The 16594-nt window shown below is 35.6% G+C and overlaps 1 protein-coding gene across 4 annotated transcripts in view; it reads left to right on the forward strand.

Moving 5' to 3' along the window:
• Positions 1 to 16594, forward strand: part of LOC122496028 (serine/threonine-protein kinase Sgk3) — a 142572-nt gene that overhangs the window by 100204 nt on the left and 25774 nt on the right. For all 4 annotated transcript variants that reach the window (XM_043602215.1, XM_043602214.1, XM_043602216.1 and 1 more), the window contains exons 6-8: positions 6397 to 6484; positions 11168 to 11217; positions 13592 to 13649. In XM_043602215.1, the coding sequence (XP_043458150.1) occupies positions 6397 to 6484; positions 11168 to 11217; positions 13592 to 13649 (196 nt within the window). The remainder of the gene's footprint in view (positions 1 to 6396; positions 6485 to 11167; positions 11218 to 13591; positions 13650 to 16594) is intronic.

A 16594-nucleotide genomic window follows, 5' to 3' on the forward strand; every position in this document is an offset into this window, starting at 1 on the left:
TATAGACAGTGATGCAAACAGGACACCCTTTAATAGTCTTTTCAGAATCACAGCCTGAAGGACTGTATATTTAGCAGTTCTAAAACAAGTGACTACCATTTGTGTAGGTCTTCACAGTATAATTATTGAGGGCTTATACCATTCTGAGCAAGTCTTCTGGCCTCTTTTTTTAACTTAATTTAATTTACTAAATTAGTAAAATTCTAGAACTGGACCTCCTCTGACCAAGGTCTCCTGCCCAGTGCTTTGGATTTTCCCTCAATGCTCACAGGTAGGATAAGCTCAGGGAGAGGTGTGGCACCTGTGATAGCTCTGGGGTTAGCCAGTGCATTAAGGAGCAGGTGCCTTTCCATCCTGAGCCTCTAGCAAGTCACAAACACAAAATTAGGGAGGATCTTTGAACTCAGGGTTTGTACATCTGGTCTTTTCCTCAGCAAAGAGCCTTTTGTGATTCGGCTCTCTGTATAATTATTTTTTAAACATTATGCCTTTGCCCTAGGACAAATTCTGTGTCTTCAGCTTAGATCCATCCCTCTAATCTTTAACTTTTGCTGTATGCACTCATTACTTCTAATTGGCATATTAGTGGCTTGTTTTAAATATAATGTATACATTAAGAGGTCGAACTTGTCTTCTTTGACAGAGCCTCACGTGGAATAAGTATAGAATAAATGGTGGTGATGGATATTATTTCTCCTGACATTTTGAAGTGTTACTCAGAACTTCTAACACTCTATATTAAGTTCTAAATATTCATCCTGGATCTGGAAAGTAATATTATAAAAATGTTATATTTGGTATTAAAGTTCAACTAAAAGCAATTTGATTATATTAATTTTAATTATACATATAAAGTACACATACAATTCTTAAGTATACAACCCAGTGGATTTATATGTACATATACAACCTGTAACTACCACCATTCTATTCATGGTCGAGGACATTTCTCGACCAGTACTTCAAAAATAAATAGCCAAGAGTTTTTTCAAACTTAATTTTTAACTGATGTTTTCTTTTTAATAAAAAAAATGACATTTCATATTTTCTGAATCTCATCTTGATGTTAACCAAGCTGTGCTAATTTTCACACTTTTCATTTAAACATCAAACTGTAAAATAGTACAGATTTAAGAGAGCAAGAAGAGAAGCCAATCATCAAGTGTATTTCGAACACTTACTATGTGCCTCTTATTCCCAGTTAGGGAAATGCACTTTAAAAATACTTCTACTTGAAAAAAGAAAAAAAAAATACTTCTACTTGATAAGGTGCCTGGCTGTTCCAGTCAGTGTAGCATGTGACTCTTGATCTTGGATTTGTGAGTTCAAGCCCCATGGTGGGTGTAGAGATTACTGAAAAGTGAAATCTTAAAAAAAATAGAAAAAAAAAGTACCTTTATTTGTTTGTGTTAAAACAATTTTATTGGGGTGCCTGGGTGGCTCAGTCAGTTGAGCGTCCGACTTCGGCTCAGGTCATGATCTCACAGTTTGTGGGTTCGAGCCCCATGTCGGGCTCTGTGCTGACAGCTCAGAGCCTGGAGTCTGCTACAGATTCTGTGTCTCCCTCTCGCTCTGCCACCCCCCCCCCCCCCACTCACACTCTGTCTCTCTCTCCTTCAAAAATAAATAAAAAAAATGTTTGAAACAATTTTATTAAAATTTATTTTTAAAATTATTTAAAAACTGGAATAAGGCAGGTTGACATTTCTCTGATCTCTGAATAAAAAAGGGTTTTCTGAACATATTGGCAATGCATGATACATGTAAAGTAAAACAATGACAAATTTGACTTAATAAAAACTTTTGAACCCCAGAAATCACAAGTGAAGTTAAAAACCAAAAATGTAGAAAAAGTTTCCCATAATAAAGAACAGTAGATAAATCTGCTTCATCTAGAAAGAGCTTGTGCAGACAGAACACACTTAAGACACCAAAAGAAATGGACAAAGCCCTTTAATGATTTATAAAAGAGGAGATGCAAGTGGCTGATTACCAGAGAAACTGAACATTTCTGTATTATTTAAGAAATGCAAGTTGGGGGGTACCTGGGTGGCTCAGTCGGTTAAGCCTCCGACTTTGGCTCGGGTCATGTTCTCACGGCCCGTGAGTTTGAGCCCTGTGTAGGGCTCTGTGCTGACAGCTCGGAGCCCGGAGCCTGCTTTGGATTCTGTGTCTGCCTCTCTCTCTGACCCTCCCCAGCTCAGGCTGTGTCTCTCTCTGTCTCAGAAATAAATAAACATTAAAAAAATTTTTAAATGCAAGTTGGAGTAAAAATACCTTATTTTAGCTTTATTGCAGCGTAACACATACTGAAAAGATCACAAATCATGATTATGCAGCTTAATGAACTACGAGAAGGTGAATGCATCTGAGTTGCCAGCCCCCAGGCCAAGAAATGTAGAACATTACTAGCATACCTGAATCCCCTCACATGCCTCCTCTCGATCACTGTTCCTTCGTTCCTTCCCAAAGATAACTGTTCTCCTGATTTTTAGCAGGAAAGATTAATGTGCCATTTTTGTACTTTATAATAAATGGAATCATACAGTATTCTCTATCTGGCTTATTTTCATGTTTATTTATTTTTGAGAGAGAGCGAGAATGAGCAGGGGAGGGGCAGAGAGCAAGGGAGACACAATCTGAAGCACGCTCCAGGCTCCAAGCTGTCAGCACAGAGCCTGGTGCGGGGCTCGAACCCATGAACTATGAGATCATAATCTGAGCCAAAGTCAGACTCTCAACTGACTGAGCTACCCAGGCACCCCTCTATCTGGCTTATTTTCAACCATGTGAGAGTCATTCATGTTGTTGCATATAGCTATAATCTGTTGATTTCCATTGCTGTATATTATCCCATTGTATTAATATACTCCATTTTATCATTTTACTGCTCAGATGCACATTTGAGTTGTTTTTATTTTATTGTGAATAATGTTGCCATTAACATGTGCAGATATTTCTGATGTACTTGGAGTAGAACTTCTGGGTTTTATGCTATGTATATGTTTAACCTTAGGGGATAATGTTAAACATGTTTTCCAGAGTGATTGTACCAAATAATATTTCCACTATCCATTTATAAGATCACATTGCTCACCTCACCAACACTTAGTATTGTTAGCCGTTCTGGTAAGTGGGTTGTAGTATCTTAGTGTTGCTTTATTTGTATTTCACTAATTACTAATACCTTTTCTTTAAATTACCGTTTTTCACTTTTAAATTATTAGAGATAATAATATAAACCGAAATATTTAATGCCAATCAGAGCTGGAGAGAGTCTTCAGGATATTCATACACTGCTGGGAGAGAATAAATTAGTATAGCCTTTCTGGAAATCAGCTTAACAAACTATATTTAAAACCTGAAAATGGTTTATAATTCAGACCAAATAATTTTGTTTTTAAAAATCATGAATGCACAAAGATTATCAATCACAACTTTATACCAGTGAAAATTCTATAGTAAAAATTTGGAATCTTTGTATCCATCTATGTATCCTAAAATGAAAGAATCATTGAGTAGCATTTAGTGCATTCTCACTGTACAACAGTATACATCTATCAAAAGTGACTGTTTACAAAGACTTTTTAACAACACGGGGAAATGTTCGTGATGTAATTTTTATGTGAAAAACATTAAAAATATTTTAAATAGAAGATGGTCTTAGTGGTACAAAAAAAAAAAGATTGAAATAAAATACCACCAAGATACTAGTAATAGTTGCTTCTGTGTGATAAGATTAAAGATCCTTGCCCTCACCTTTAAAAATTTTTTTTATTGAGGGTCCCCTGGGTGGCTCAGTTGGTTAAGTGTCTGACTTTGGCTCAGGTCATTATCTCACAGTTCATGAGTTTGAGCCCCGTGTTGGGCTCTGTGCTGACACCTCGGAGCCTGGAACTTTGTTCAAAGTTCTGTTTCTCTCTCTCTCTCTCTCTCTCTCTCTCTCTCTCTCTCTCTGTCTCTCTGTCTCTCTGTCTCTCTGTCTCTCTCTCCACCCCCCCTTTCTCCCGCTTGTGCATGCTCTCTCTCTCTGTCACAAAAATAAACCTTAAAATTTTTTTTTAATTTTTTTATTGAGATAAAATTCACATAAATATAATTCACCCTTTTAACTGTTTTCAAAAGTATACAATTTAGTGATGTTTAATATAGTCACAGTGCTATACAACCATCACCACTATCCTATTCTGTTGTCTCAAGCCTAATCTAACATTAACATCACTCCAGAAAGAGACTGCAGTTGACCCTTGAAAAATATGCATTTGAACTTTGCAGGTCCACTTATGCATGGATTATTTTTTGGTACAGTACTGTAAATGTATTTTCTCTTTATGGTTTTCTTAACATTTTTTTCTCTAGGATACTTTATTGTAAGAATACACTATATAAAACACATAACACAAAATAAGTGTTAATCAACTGTTTATGTTATTGGTAAGGCTTCAGGTCAACAATAGGCTGTTAGTAATTAAGTTTTGGGGGAGTCAAAAGTTACACATGGATTTTCAAGTGCATGGGGCGTCAGGGCCCCTAAACCCCCATGTTGTTTAAGGGTCAGCTGTACTTTTGAATTTCTCCTTTCACCCAACCCTTAGCAACCACTAATCTACTTTTCTGTCACTGTGAATTTGCCTATTCTGGACATGGCATATAAATGAGGTCATATAATATGTGATCTTTTTTGTCTTTTGTTTTTTCAGCATACTGTTTTTGAGGCTCATCCATGCAATATCATATGTCAGTACTTCATTCTTTTGTATGGCAGAATAATATTCCTTTGGATATGCTACATTTTGTCCATTTATCAGTTAACGGACAGTTGGGTTGTTACTACTTTCTGGCTATTGTGAATAATGCTGCTTATGAACATTTGTGAGTTTTTGTATGGATGTGTTTTTATTTCTCTTGGGTACCTGCTAGGAGTGGAATTGGTTAATATATGGAATTTCTACATTTAACTTTTTTAGGAACTGCCAAACTGTTATCCATAGTGGCTATACTAGTTTACATTCTCACCAGCTCCTCCCTTTTTTGAAAATTATTTTTCGGAGCACCTGGGTGGCTCAGTCAGTTAAGCAGCTGACTTCAGCTCAGGTCATGATCTCACTGTTCATGGGTTCAAGCCCTGCATCGGGCTCTGTGCTGGCAGCTCACAGCCTGGAGCCTGCTTCAGATTCTGTGTCTCCCTCTCTCTCTGCCCCTCCCTGCTTACTCTGTTTCCCTTTCTCAAAAATAATAAACATTTAAAAATTTTTTAATAAAAATTTAAAAAATAAAAATTATTTTTCATCTTTCTGAGTTTCTTAGTAAGGCCTTTTATTTTAGTCCACTTTTTTTGTCTCTTCATGTTTGATCTTCATACCCATCCCTTCATCCCTACTGTTGATCCTTACTTGAATATGTTTGTTATGTGTCTTCAGATATTTTTTTATTGGGTGCTCCTTCATGTCTGTGAATATTTAAAATATACAAAATGATACTGTGCTACATGGTTCCTTGTTTCTGACTCTTGAGTGGAATTCTCTGGGTCGTTAACCATAGCTTTACTAGTTTCTCTATTGGTGGATGCCTATTCTTCTGATTTATTACTATAGAGAAAGTTGCTATGAGTATCCTAGTTACATGTCTTTCACTGAACCTGTACAGAATTTTCTTGTGGTTTATTCCTACAACTGGAAATTATGGGCCCTACACAGTTTAACCAATATTGCCAAATTCCTTTTCAGAAAAGTTTCCTCATTTTACTTTCTTACTAGCAATGCATGAGGGTGTCTCTTTCCCTGTATCCCTATCAACTTTTGATACTATCTGTCTATCTAATCTTTGCCCATTAACGGACATAAAATGGTATCTCATTTGTTGTTTGACCTTGGATTTCTTTGATTATTAGTTAAGCTAGATATCTTTCTTACCATTTGGGGTTTTTCTTTATGAACTGCCTGTTTTTATCTTTGATCATTTGTCAGGTGGATTCCCTATATTTAAAAACTTAATCAGTGGGGCGCCTGGGTGGCGTAGTCAGTTAAGCGTCCGACTTCAGCCAGGTCACGATCTCGCGGTCCGTGAGTTCGAGCCCCGCATCGGGCTCTGGGCTGATGGCTCGGAGCCTGGAGCCTGTTTCCGATTCTGTGTCTCCCTCTCTCTCTGCCCCTCCCCCGTTCATGCTCTGTCTCTCTCTGTCCCAAAAATAAATAAAAACGTTGAAAAAAAAAATTTAAAAAAAAAAAAATAATAAATAAAAACTTAATCAGCTTGTTACTTTTATAATAGTAGTGATGGATTGTATTGGCATTCATACTGTAAATGCTATTACAGTTGCTTTTATTTTCATTTTAAAAGGGAGAAAAGCTATAGAGATGCTTTTAAAGTTATAATAGAGTTAATTTTTGTTTTTAGTCCAGATGTCAGAGCATTCCTTCAAATGGACAGCCCAAAACATCAGTCGGATCCATCCGAAGATGAGGATGAAAGAAGCACTCAGAAGGTAATAAGAGGGATTGTATTTTTTAACAGAAAAAATACCATTCCCCAAAGATGAAATTACTGGCAACTCGAGGGCAACATTTACTTAAAATGATGTAATCTCATCCATTGTAAATTTTCTACCCTGTAGAATACAAAAAAACAAATGTGTACACTTCTTATTATTTCTTATAAAATTTATAAAATGAGTACTTTTATGATAAAAAGTAATCCATGGTAGTATTTAGTAGAAAGTTTTGAAAATAGTAAGAAGTATTTATCACTAACCAGACTAGTAATTTTTAACATTTTAGTGGTTTTCCAACTAATCTTCTCTTAATATATAGGGATTTTTTAGTTACCTAATTTTAATTATACAGTATATACAATTTTATATGCTATTCTCTTCACTTTACATCTTAATTTTTGATCATTATATGTCTTCATAATCATTAACATACTTAAACTATTGTTTTGAATTTTGACCAGCAGGAAAGGCCTTTTTAATCAGAATGTTAATTTAATACTTCTTCCTCTTCATTGCTGGGTTTCTATATGCAGGACAATCAATACGCATGTGCCAGTTGGCATCAACTAAGTTTTATTCCTGTAGGTACATGCACATAATCAGTATGTGTTCCAAATAAAGAATAGGGTATTCTTATTTTTTTTTTAAACCAGTTGTGATAACCAATAAATAAATATAATAAGCTCTGGCTTATTATAATGATGTTTTCAACATTTACTTTAGAAAGTTACATGGGAAAAGTAAATTATAGTAATTTAACCCAGAGAATTATTATTTAGCAATTAAAATTATCATGAAAACTATTAATATAAACACGGTAATACCTTTATAATTAAAATTGATGAAAGCTATATGTATTTGCTAAATATATAAATGAAAGTCAGAGATGTTGCCTTAAAGTACATTTTTTGTCTTTATAATGTTGTGTTTTTTCATGGTTCTGTTTCTGTGTTTTAAAAGATAGTATCACTCGGAACATTACTGTGCCATAGCTAAAATCTTCATTTGGAAAATAGTCCTATTCCTTTTTTGCAACTACTGTAAAGTAGTAATTTTACTTCTCTGATACCACTGGAGGGTTTTCAAGTTAAGAGAGCTGATTTACGTTTTCCATTTGTGACATGGTTGATCCCAGGACAACATAAAAGGATATTTTAATTTTATATCTGAAACTTGTCAAAAGAGAAACAACAAACTGGGAGAGCATTTGTAATAAGGCCTAAGAAGGTAAAACATTTATGTAAAAATATATAGATGGATTTTTGAAAAGAATGATATTTAAAGCCCTGTAGATAAAAAGCAAAGGGACATGAAGAAATACTGTTCGTAAACAGACATGTGGGAAATGTTCAACCTCAATGCCAACAGCAAGTGAAATTTTTAAAATAGAGATTTTTTTTCTCTCTACCAAATTAACAAAAATGTAAATAAAATACTTCAGGACTGATAAGGGTAAGGCACAGCAGGCATCCCTGCCTGGGCTTTCCTGGCACCGCTATAATTTGACAGTTTGGCAGTGTGTATCAAACATGAAAATATTCAGGTCATTTAGGAGTTGACGCAAATGAAATAATCATTCACACAGAAACAAACAAAGGTAATCATTTTAGTACAAAAAATTAGAATCAATGTAAATATAAACCAATTCAATAATTTGTCCCCATATATTGTACATTAAAAAATTTGTTTTACGATTCCAGTCAGTTTTTCAAAGCTACGCAAAGACTATGTGAAATTACTGCAGTATTTGCAAAATCATCTGTTAATAAGGTTATGGATTTTTTAAAAGCACCTTCCTGGTGTTTTCCATATTTTGTAACCATGTATATATATTTTTAATGCAAAAATGAAATATTAAAGACATTTTAAAGAAAATGTATATAATCCTGATTTTCCGTGTTTTACTTGCTAATCATGTTGAGAGTATGTAGGTTTAGGTTATTTGAAAAATATCTTGCCTTGCTATAGGAGGCAGCTGGCTTTGAAGAAAGAACCAAATGAAGAGAGCTTCCTGAGTTCTGATTCCTGTCTCTACCACTTTTGACCTTAGATCTGAATTCTATTTTCTTTCTCTTTTTTCATCCATAAAATCTGTAATTGGACTAGGATCTCTTGCAGTTTTAAAATACAGATAAAAAGAATCTGTTCAGAAAAGGGAAGAAGCTGTACTTTGTCTTACAGCTATAGCTATTTATTAAGGACTTCTAAGTGGATAACTAAATTAATAGCCAGAAAATATCTTCAAAGACATCAGGACCTTTCCCCTTACTTAGAGAAAAATAGAGTCCAAGAAACATGCTTTTGTTTAATTATCATTAATTATTAATGGTAATTATGCTGTTAATAAACTATAACACATCCTCAGTTTAGTGATTAACTGTAATCTTTAAAAATAGTAGGTAGTAGGGTACCTCAGTTCAGCAACCGACTCTTGATTTTGGCTCAGGTCATCATCTCACGGGTTCCTGAAATAGGGTACTGCTGATAGCTCAGAGCCTGTTTGGGATTCTCTTTCTCTGTCCTCCCCCATGCACATGTGTGCACCCTTGCTCAAAATAAATAAATAAAACTTTTTTTAAAAAGGTCTTAAAAATAGTAGGTAAAAAATTAATTATGTTTCCCAATAATTTTCATTATTATTTTGGAAATATGCTCTGTTAGGAAAATCATTGCTATGTAATGAAATCTTTTTATGTATCGGTGTTAATTCAGGGCACAAGTTGCCCTCGTTTCATCCATGCTTACTGACTCCTCTTCCCTCACCTATATAATATATAAAGAAAGTTAATTGAATGGAAAAATGATCCAGTTTTCTGCACATTCATTCAAAGAATAAGTGTGTTGAAATTGTAATTTAGTTTGGATTATGTTATCAGATTCTCGGAAACACTATAATATATAAACAGAAAAGATTACTCCATGTTAAAATTATGACACAATAGGATCTCGTTTCATGAACCAGATTTTTTACACATTTTTTTTTTTTTTTTGGTCTTGTGCTAGATTGTATGGTTCTCTAAATTTCTGTCTTCTGGGGACTGAAAATGTAGTACTTGAAAATTTTTCATGTAAAGATATTGGTAGAAAATAAATTTGTAAGTAGGAAACTGGTGTCAATATTGTTTTTTTTTTTTTTAATTTTTTTTCAACGTTTATTTATTTTTGGGACAGAGAGAGACAGAGCATGAACAGGGGAGGGGCAGAGAGAGAGGGAGACACAGAATCAGAAACAGGCTCCAGGCTCTGAGCCATCAGCCCAGAGCCCGACGCGGGGCTCGAACTCACAGACCGCGAGATCATGACCTGGCTGAAGTCGGACGCTTAACCGGCTGCGCCACCCAGGCGCCCCATTATTGTTATTTTTATAAGAAACGTATTATGCTTAGGAAATTTTGCCCTACATTTTTCATTTTTTTTTTAATTTATTTTGAGATAGAAAGGGCATGTGCATGAGTGGCGGAGGGACAGAGAGAGGAAGAGAGAGAATCCCAAGCAGGCTCCACACTGTCAGTGCAGAACCCAGTGTGTCCTCGATCTCACAAACTGTGAGATCATGACCTGTGCTGAAATCAAGAGTTGGATGCTTTAACTGACTCAGCCACCCAGGCGCCCCTTTGCCCTTATTTTTAAAAGTAGTTTGCATTGTGGAGATTTTCTATAATTTTCAAATGAATTTAAGTGGAAATATATATGATCTATATCACTAATAATAAATTGCTTAGATAAAATTTTTTAGTTCTGATGAGCTTAAAGAGAAAAGTTTTTACAGCTTATTTTGTATCTATAACGTATGGAAGTATAATTATATAATAAGGCTCTAGTAAAAGTATGCATATTTGGAATATCTGCAGCTTTGTGATTGTATGTATAAAGAATTTCAAAGGGAATTTATGTGAAGCAGAATTCACTTACACCTGGCTGTATAAAAAGTGCTCTCACTAACAAGATCCCTAGATTAATTTTATGGGATTTGGGGATAAATTTCTAGCTAATTATTAGTGAACTAGAATCTTTTTTTAGTTAAATTGCTTTATGGCATAGTAGGTAAGTAAAGATTTGGTTCTAAATTAATACTAGGGATTAAATTTATGTTAATTATTGTAAAGAGAAAAGACTATCTAAAATTTTTGTTAGACCACAGTGGTGGAATTAGAAAGAAAAACACTCCTGTCTGTGTGTATTTGCTTTAGAAATAAGTCTGTCTCCTATAATTCAGTCCAGCATCTGCAGTCTTCATCATCATCATATTATCATTTCCATGTCATAAAATTAATGAGCAGTTACTTGAAAATTTGAAACATAGGTAGCCATTTTAACCAGTTTTTAAACGTAGAAATGGTCCCTTGTAAATTGTGGTTTCTACACCCACCTCATCCAAGGAGCTTTCCCCAGTTTACTTCATTCATTTGACAACTTTGAGCTTCATTCTTGTGTTATTTTTTTCCTTACAACTGCTCTTGCAATTTGTCATAAAAATGTGTGTTTATATTGGTTGTGTGTTTCCAAATAAGTTTATGCATTTAATAAGAATTAGGACTTCAGTTTTCTTTAACATGGCGATGCATCAATATCTATGGGAGAGTTATATACATTTTATTTCAGAACCATTTATTTTATTGACTGATAATCTTTGAAGTGTTATTAACAGTGTTACTGTTTTTTCCTCCATCTCGATAGCTACACTCTACCTCACAGAACATCAACCTGGGACCATCTGGAAATCCTCAGTAAGTTTAATTTGTTTCAAAAATCCTCTAACTGAATTCTAGGAAGACCTGTCTTGTGAATGTGCAGATATACATAATTATATCAGTTTAACTAGAACCCAATAAAATACAATAACCATAGTTATGGTGAATATAATGCTATCATATGCTTTGCTTATCTATTTTACTGTTCTAGCTTTCCATTGCTGTAACAGAGTTCTGAGGATTTTGTAAATCCACAGATTATTAATTTGGTTCTGCTGTTTTGCCATTGTCATTTTTCTGGTGTGTCTGTGTGTGTGTGTGTGTGTGTGTGTGTGTGTGTGTGTGTGTAAAATCAGAAGACTGTATTTCTCAGGGGATCTTAAGTCGTCCTGGGAGGGACTCGAGGGGCTCTGACAGAAGTATCCATGCAGGTCTAACACATATTCTCACTGGTGCAACCCTGGTTGTCAGCCAGCTTGTTCCAGAGGAGTCATGATGGACATTACCATAGTAAAGTCTACTGAACTTGTTCTAACCAGTTTCTCCCACAGTGCCATATTTTTTTGAGCACGGGGAAAACATTTTGAGGAACACCAGGAATGGCAAATGTAGATTTGAGTATTAGATCTTGATTTTGAGTATCAACTCCAGCAGTTCATTAGAAGTGAATGCCTAGATTGCTGAATACATAGGATTCCAGGGCCACTTCTTGGCTCAGTTTGAGGAGTGCCCTGACAGATTAATGATACCTGCCATGGTTTGGAGAAAGAGTATAATGTTTCTATCCTTACTTGTAATTATTCTTCAGTTTCATTGGATTAATTCTGAAGTAGTGTAGCTTTTCTCCCAAGACATTATGCTTCCCTCACTCTTTTGGTCCTCTTAGAGAGTGAGTAAAGACAGATAAAAAGTGGCCCAAGGATTGGGTCCTGAGAGACATCAGCATTGTAGTAAGGTCAGGGAGGAACCAGTAAAGGAGAAAAAAAAAAAGTTAGTAAAATAGGAGAAAAACTGGGAATGTGATGTCTCAAAAGCAGGTGAAGAAAGTGTGTCAAGGGGGGAGTAATTAACTATGTTAATGTTTCTGGTAAAGCAGGTAAGTGTTGAGAATTGACCATTGGGTTTGATAAATCATTGGCGACCTTTGTAAGCTGTTTCAGTGGTGTAATGGGTACAAACCCTGATAGGAAAGAGTTCAGGAGAGGACAGTGGGAATAGACAATGAATTTAAACCTCTTACTTGAAGAATTTTACTGCAAAGGAAAGCAAAGAATTGGAGTGGTAGCTGGAAGGGAGGTTTAGTTTTGAGCATGCTTTCCTGTCATCATACACTGAGTTGTTCATGCAGCACAGAAACAAACTCGCTTTCAGCTAGGGTTCATCACCAATAGTTAACAGTGGTGCCTTGGGTACGGCCTCAGTTAGCCTATTTACTATGTTTGAAAAATTTGCATGATTTTTTGCTATTTGTTTAAAAAAATTATTTCAGTATCTCAACATATCACTAAAGAACAAAATAGTCCAAAGAGCAGATTCTTAAAGAAGAAAAACACCTGAGCTTAGTTAAGTATTTATTTCCCTAATCTTTACCTGTTATTATTTAACCTAGGCCTGGTGCTACTCTAATGTTTGAATTGGCCATTTATTTTGATAGTAAATTAAAGGAAATTTAAACTCTAAATGGAGTCATTATCTTCTCCTGAGTCCAATTTAAGATTCAGACCGTGTTGAAGGAAACCTCTTTCCTGGCTGCTTACACTCTGCTTTCTGTTGCCATGTGCTTTTGTCTACCTGTAACCAATATTGTTTTTATCTGACAAGTTAATGTAAATAAAAGGACAAAATTAGTATTCTCTTTGATCTCTGTACTCCTGGATTTTCTGCATTGCCATCTATGAGAATAAGCGGAGAGGTGTTTTATCTGTAATCTATGATAAGTGATATATGTGCAAAACCTGTATGTGTCAGAAGAATTGCCAAACTAGATAGTCCTTGGGATAAATTACTCATTTATATAGTTACTCAGTTTCCTCATTAACAACACTGGTGAGGTTTATGGTTAACAAAATTGGTTTAAAGAGAAGCTACATTGAGTTCAAACAATATATAGATATAGATAAATGCTTTTCTCACAAAAAGACCATTATGGAAGTCTTTCTTAAGCAGAACTTAACAAGGCATTAAGAAGGTTATAAAATGTCTTATCAGAAAGTAGATATTACTTCTATTCATTATTACCTATTTTATATTCAAGATGAGGTATATTACCAGTGTGAAAGCTGGAGTCATCATGCTAGAATGTTGTGCCCAGCATTTACTTATTAAAGAGTGAGGTACTAAGAAATGTTTAAAAGTTAACATCTTTCCAATTTCTAGGAGGCTAATTTTTGTCATTGTTCATTTATTTCAGTGCTAAACCAACAGACTTTGATTTCTTAAAAGTTATTGGAAAAGGCAGCTTTGGCAAGGTAAGAGTTTTTATTTTTCCATACAATAAATAAATACTTAAGGAATGCATGCGTTATATATTCCAGGCCACGGTGCTTGTTGGTATGCAGGATATGGAGTTGTGATGTTTTCCCTACCTTCAAAGTACTTAAGGAGATAAGACATCTACTCAAATTTTAACATAAAATTCATTTGTTCAGCAAATATTTATTGAGCACCTATGATGTGCCAAGCACCATACTGGCTTTTGGTTAGATAGTACTGAACAAAACTGACATAGTCACTACCTTTGTGATGCTTAGAACCTAGTAGAAGTAACCAATTAAAAATATGCAGTCAGGGCACCTGGGTGGCTGAGTCGGTTAAGTGTCCAACTCTCTTGGTTTTGGCTCAGGTCATGATCCCATGGTTGGGGAGTTCGAGCCCCATATCAGGCTCTGTACTGACAGCATGGAGCCTGCTTGGGATTCTCTCTCTCTCTCCCTCTCTCTGTCCCTCTGTGTGCGTGTGCTGTCTCTCAAAATAAGCTTTAAAAAAACAGTCAAATAATTGAAAGTAATGGGACTGTGAAGTAAATGAAGAATAGAAGACAATAGGCAGTGGCGGGAAAATTCCTATTTAGATGGGTCAAGGATGGCTTCTTTTTACGTTTTATTTTTTTTAATGTTTATTTTTGAGAGAGGGAGAGAAAGTGTGCAGGGGAGGGGCAGAGAGAGAGAGGGAGAGAGAGGGAGGGAGGGAGGGAGAGAGAGAGAGAGAGAGAGAGAGAGAGAATATCTCAAGCAGACTCAGTGCTGACATCACAGGGCTCAAACCCATGAACTGTGAGATCATGACCTGAGCTGAAATCAAGTCAGACACTTAACCTACTGAGCGACGCAGGAAACCCAAGGATGGCTTCTTTAAAGGGATGCTATTTAAGCTGAAGCAGGAAAGACATAAATGAGCAGCTATGAAAATAACAATTGAGGAAGGAAAGGGATGTGTGAAAACCCTGCTGCTCCTCACACAGTGTCAGATGAATCATATAACTTGACCGTGTAGCCAAACCAAGGAAGGAGAATCTACTTTAAGGCCAGAAGCATCATAGATGGAGTTACCAGAATCATAAGATATATTTAATTGCTTTTTTGCATTATACTTCAATCTGCAGTGAAAATAAATATGCATGTGTTTAATTATAGGTTGCTACATTCCTAGCTTTCAGTATCTCTAGTTTGTTTTCTGAGTTCCCTAGATACCAGAAACTGTGACCATACAATTAAACCCATGTGTGTTTATTAGTTCAGCACATATATTGACCACCCACTACATGCTGGACATTGTGCTAGTATAGCAACAGAAAGTTAGAAAGGGATAGTGCACGCAAAGTGCTCCCTCACAGTCTGTTGGGATGTTTGAGATAATCTGTCATTAAAAACAAAAAGCATTCTTTTTTAGATCTAGATAATGATGTTTAGATCTAGAGTCTACCAGGAATTGGTTCTCACATATAGTATGAAGTTGTAGGGTCAGAGTTCATTTTTTACCCTATTGATATCCATCTGGTCCCACACAATTTATTGAAAAGACTGTTCTTTCCCCACTGATCTACAGGGTAACCTTCATCATTTATACAGTGTCCATATATGCATGCATCTGCTTCTAGATTTTATGTTTTATATTTCTGTTTTGAGTTTTTCTGTTTTGTTCTGTTAGTCTATGTCGTTTGATATCCAACAAAACAAGGCCTCCCTTGTTTTTCTTCAAGAGTCTTAGCCCTTTGCATGTATTTTTAATTAGCATACCAATTTCCACAAAATTTGCATGCCAATTTCCACAAATTCTGGATTTTGATTGGGATTGCATTGAATCTAGAACAATTTGGGAAGAATTGTCATTTTTACATTATTTAGTCTTCCAATCCATTAACCGTGGTATATCCCTTTCTTAATTTTTAGTTGTTCTTTAATTTTTTTCAATAATGTTTTATAATGTCCTATAGAGTTTTTATATATCTTTAATTGGATTTATTCCTATGTGTTTCATTTCTAAATGCTGTTGAAAACTGGTGTTAATTATCGAAGCTGAATATATGCATTACCTGTGTGACACATTGGTTTTACTTCTAGCTATATATCCTTCTAGCTATTTATCTTTCTAGCTATATATCCAACAGATATGCATGCACATACACACTAATATGGAATATGGAAAGGAATATGTCATAATATTCATGGCATTGTTATTCATAAACAATCTAAATGTCGGTCAATTAGAGTGGATTAAATTGTGTAATGCAGTTTTTCACAGAACAAATAATCATAAAATTTGTAAGGAGCCACAAAAGACCCCGAATAGCCAACGTAATTTTGAAAAAGAAAAAACAAAACCAGAGGTATCACAATCCCAGATTTCAAGATATTCTACAAACCTGTAGTCATCAAGACAGTATGGTAGTGGTACAAAAATAAACACATAGATCATTGGAGCAGAACAGGGAACCCAGAAATAAACCCACAATTATATAGTCAATTAACGTTCAACAAAGGAGGCAAGAATATGCACTGGGAGAAAGTCTCTTCAACAAATGATGCTTGGAAAACTACATGCAAAAGATGAAACTGGACCACAGCTCTTACAACACACACAAAAATAAACTCAAAATGGATTAAGGACCTAACTGTGAGACCTGAAACCATAAAAATTCCCGGGGCGCCTGGGTGGCGCAGTCGGTTGAGTGTCCGACTTCAGCCAGGTCACGATCTCGCGGTCTGTGAGTTCCAGCCCCGTGTCGGGCGCTGGGCTGATGGCTCGGAGCCTGGAGCCTGTTTCCGATTCTGTGTCTCCCTCTCTCCCTGCCCCTTGCCCGTTCATGTTCTGTCTCTCTCTGTCCCCCCCAAAAAAATAAATAAAAAACGTTGAAAAAAAAAATTCTAGAAGAGCGCACAGGCAGCAATTTCTCTGACATCGGCCAGAAAAACAT

The sequence above is a fragment of the Prionailurus bengalensis genome, chromosome F2 (genome assembly GCF_016509475.1).
Source record: "Prionailurus bengalensis isolate Pbe53 chromosome F2, Fcat_Pben_1.1_paternal_pri, whole genome shotgun sequence".
Classification (NCBI taxonomy): domain Eukaryota; kingdom Metazoa; phylum Chordata; class Mammalia; order Carnivora; family Felidae; genus Prionailurus; species Prionailurus bengalensis.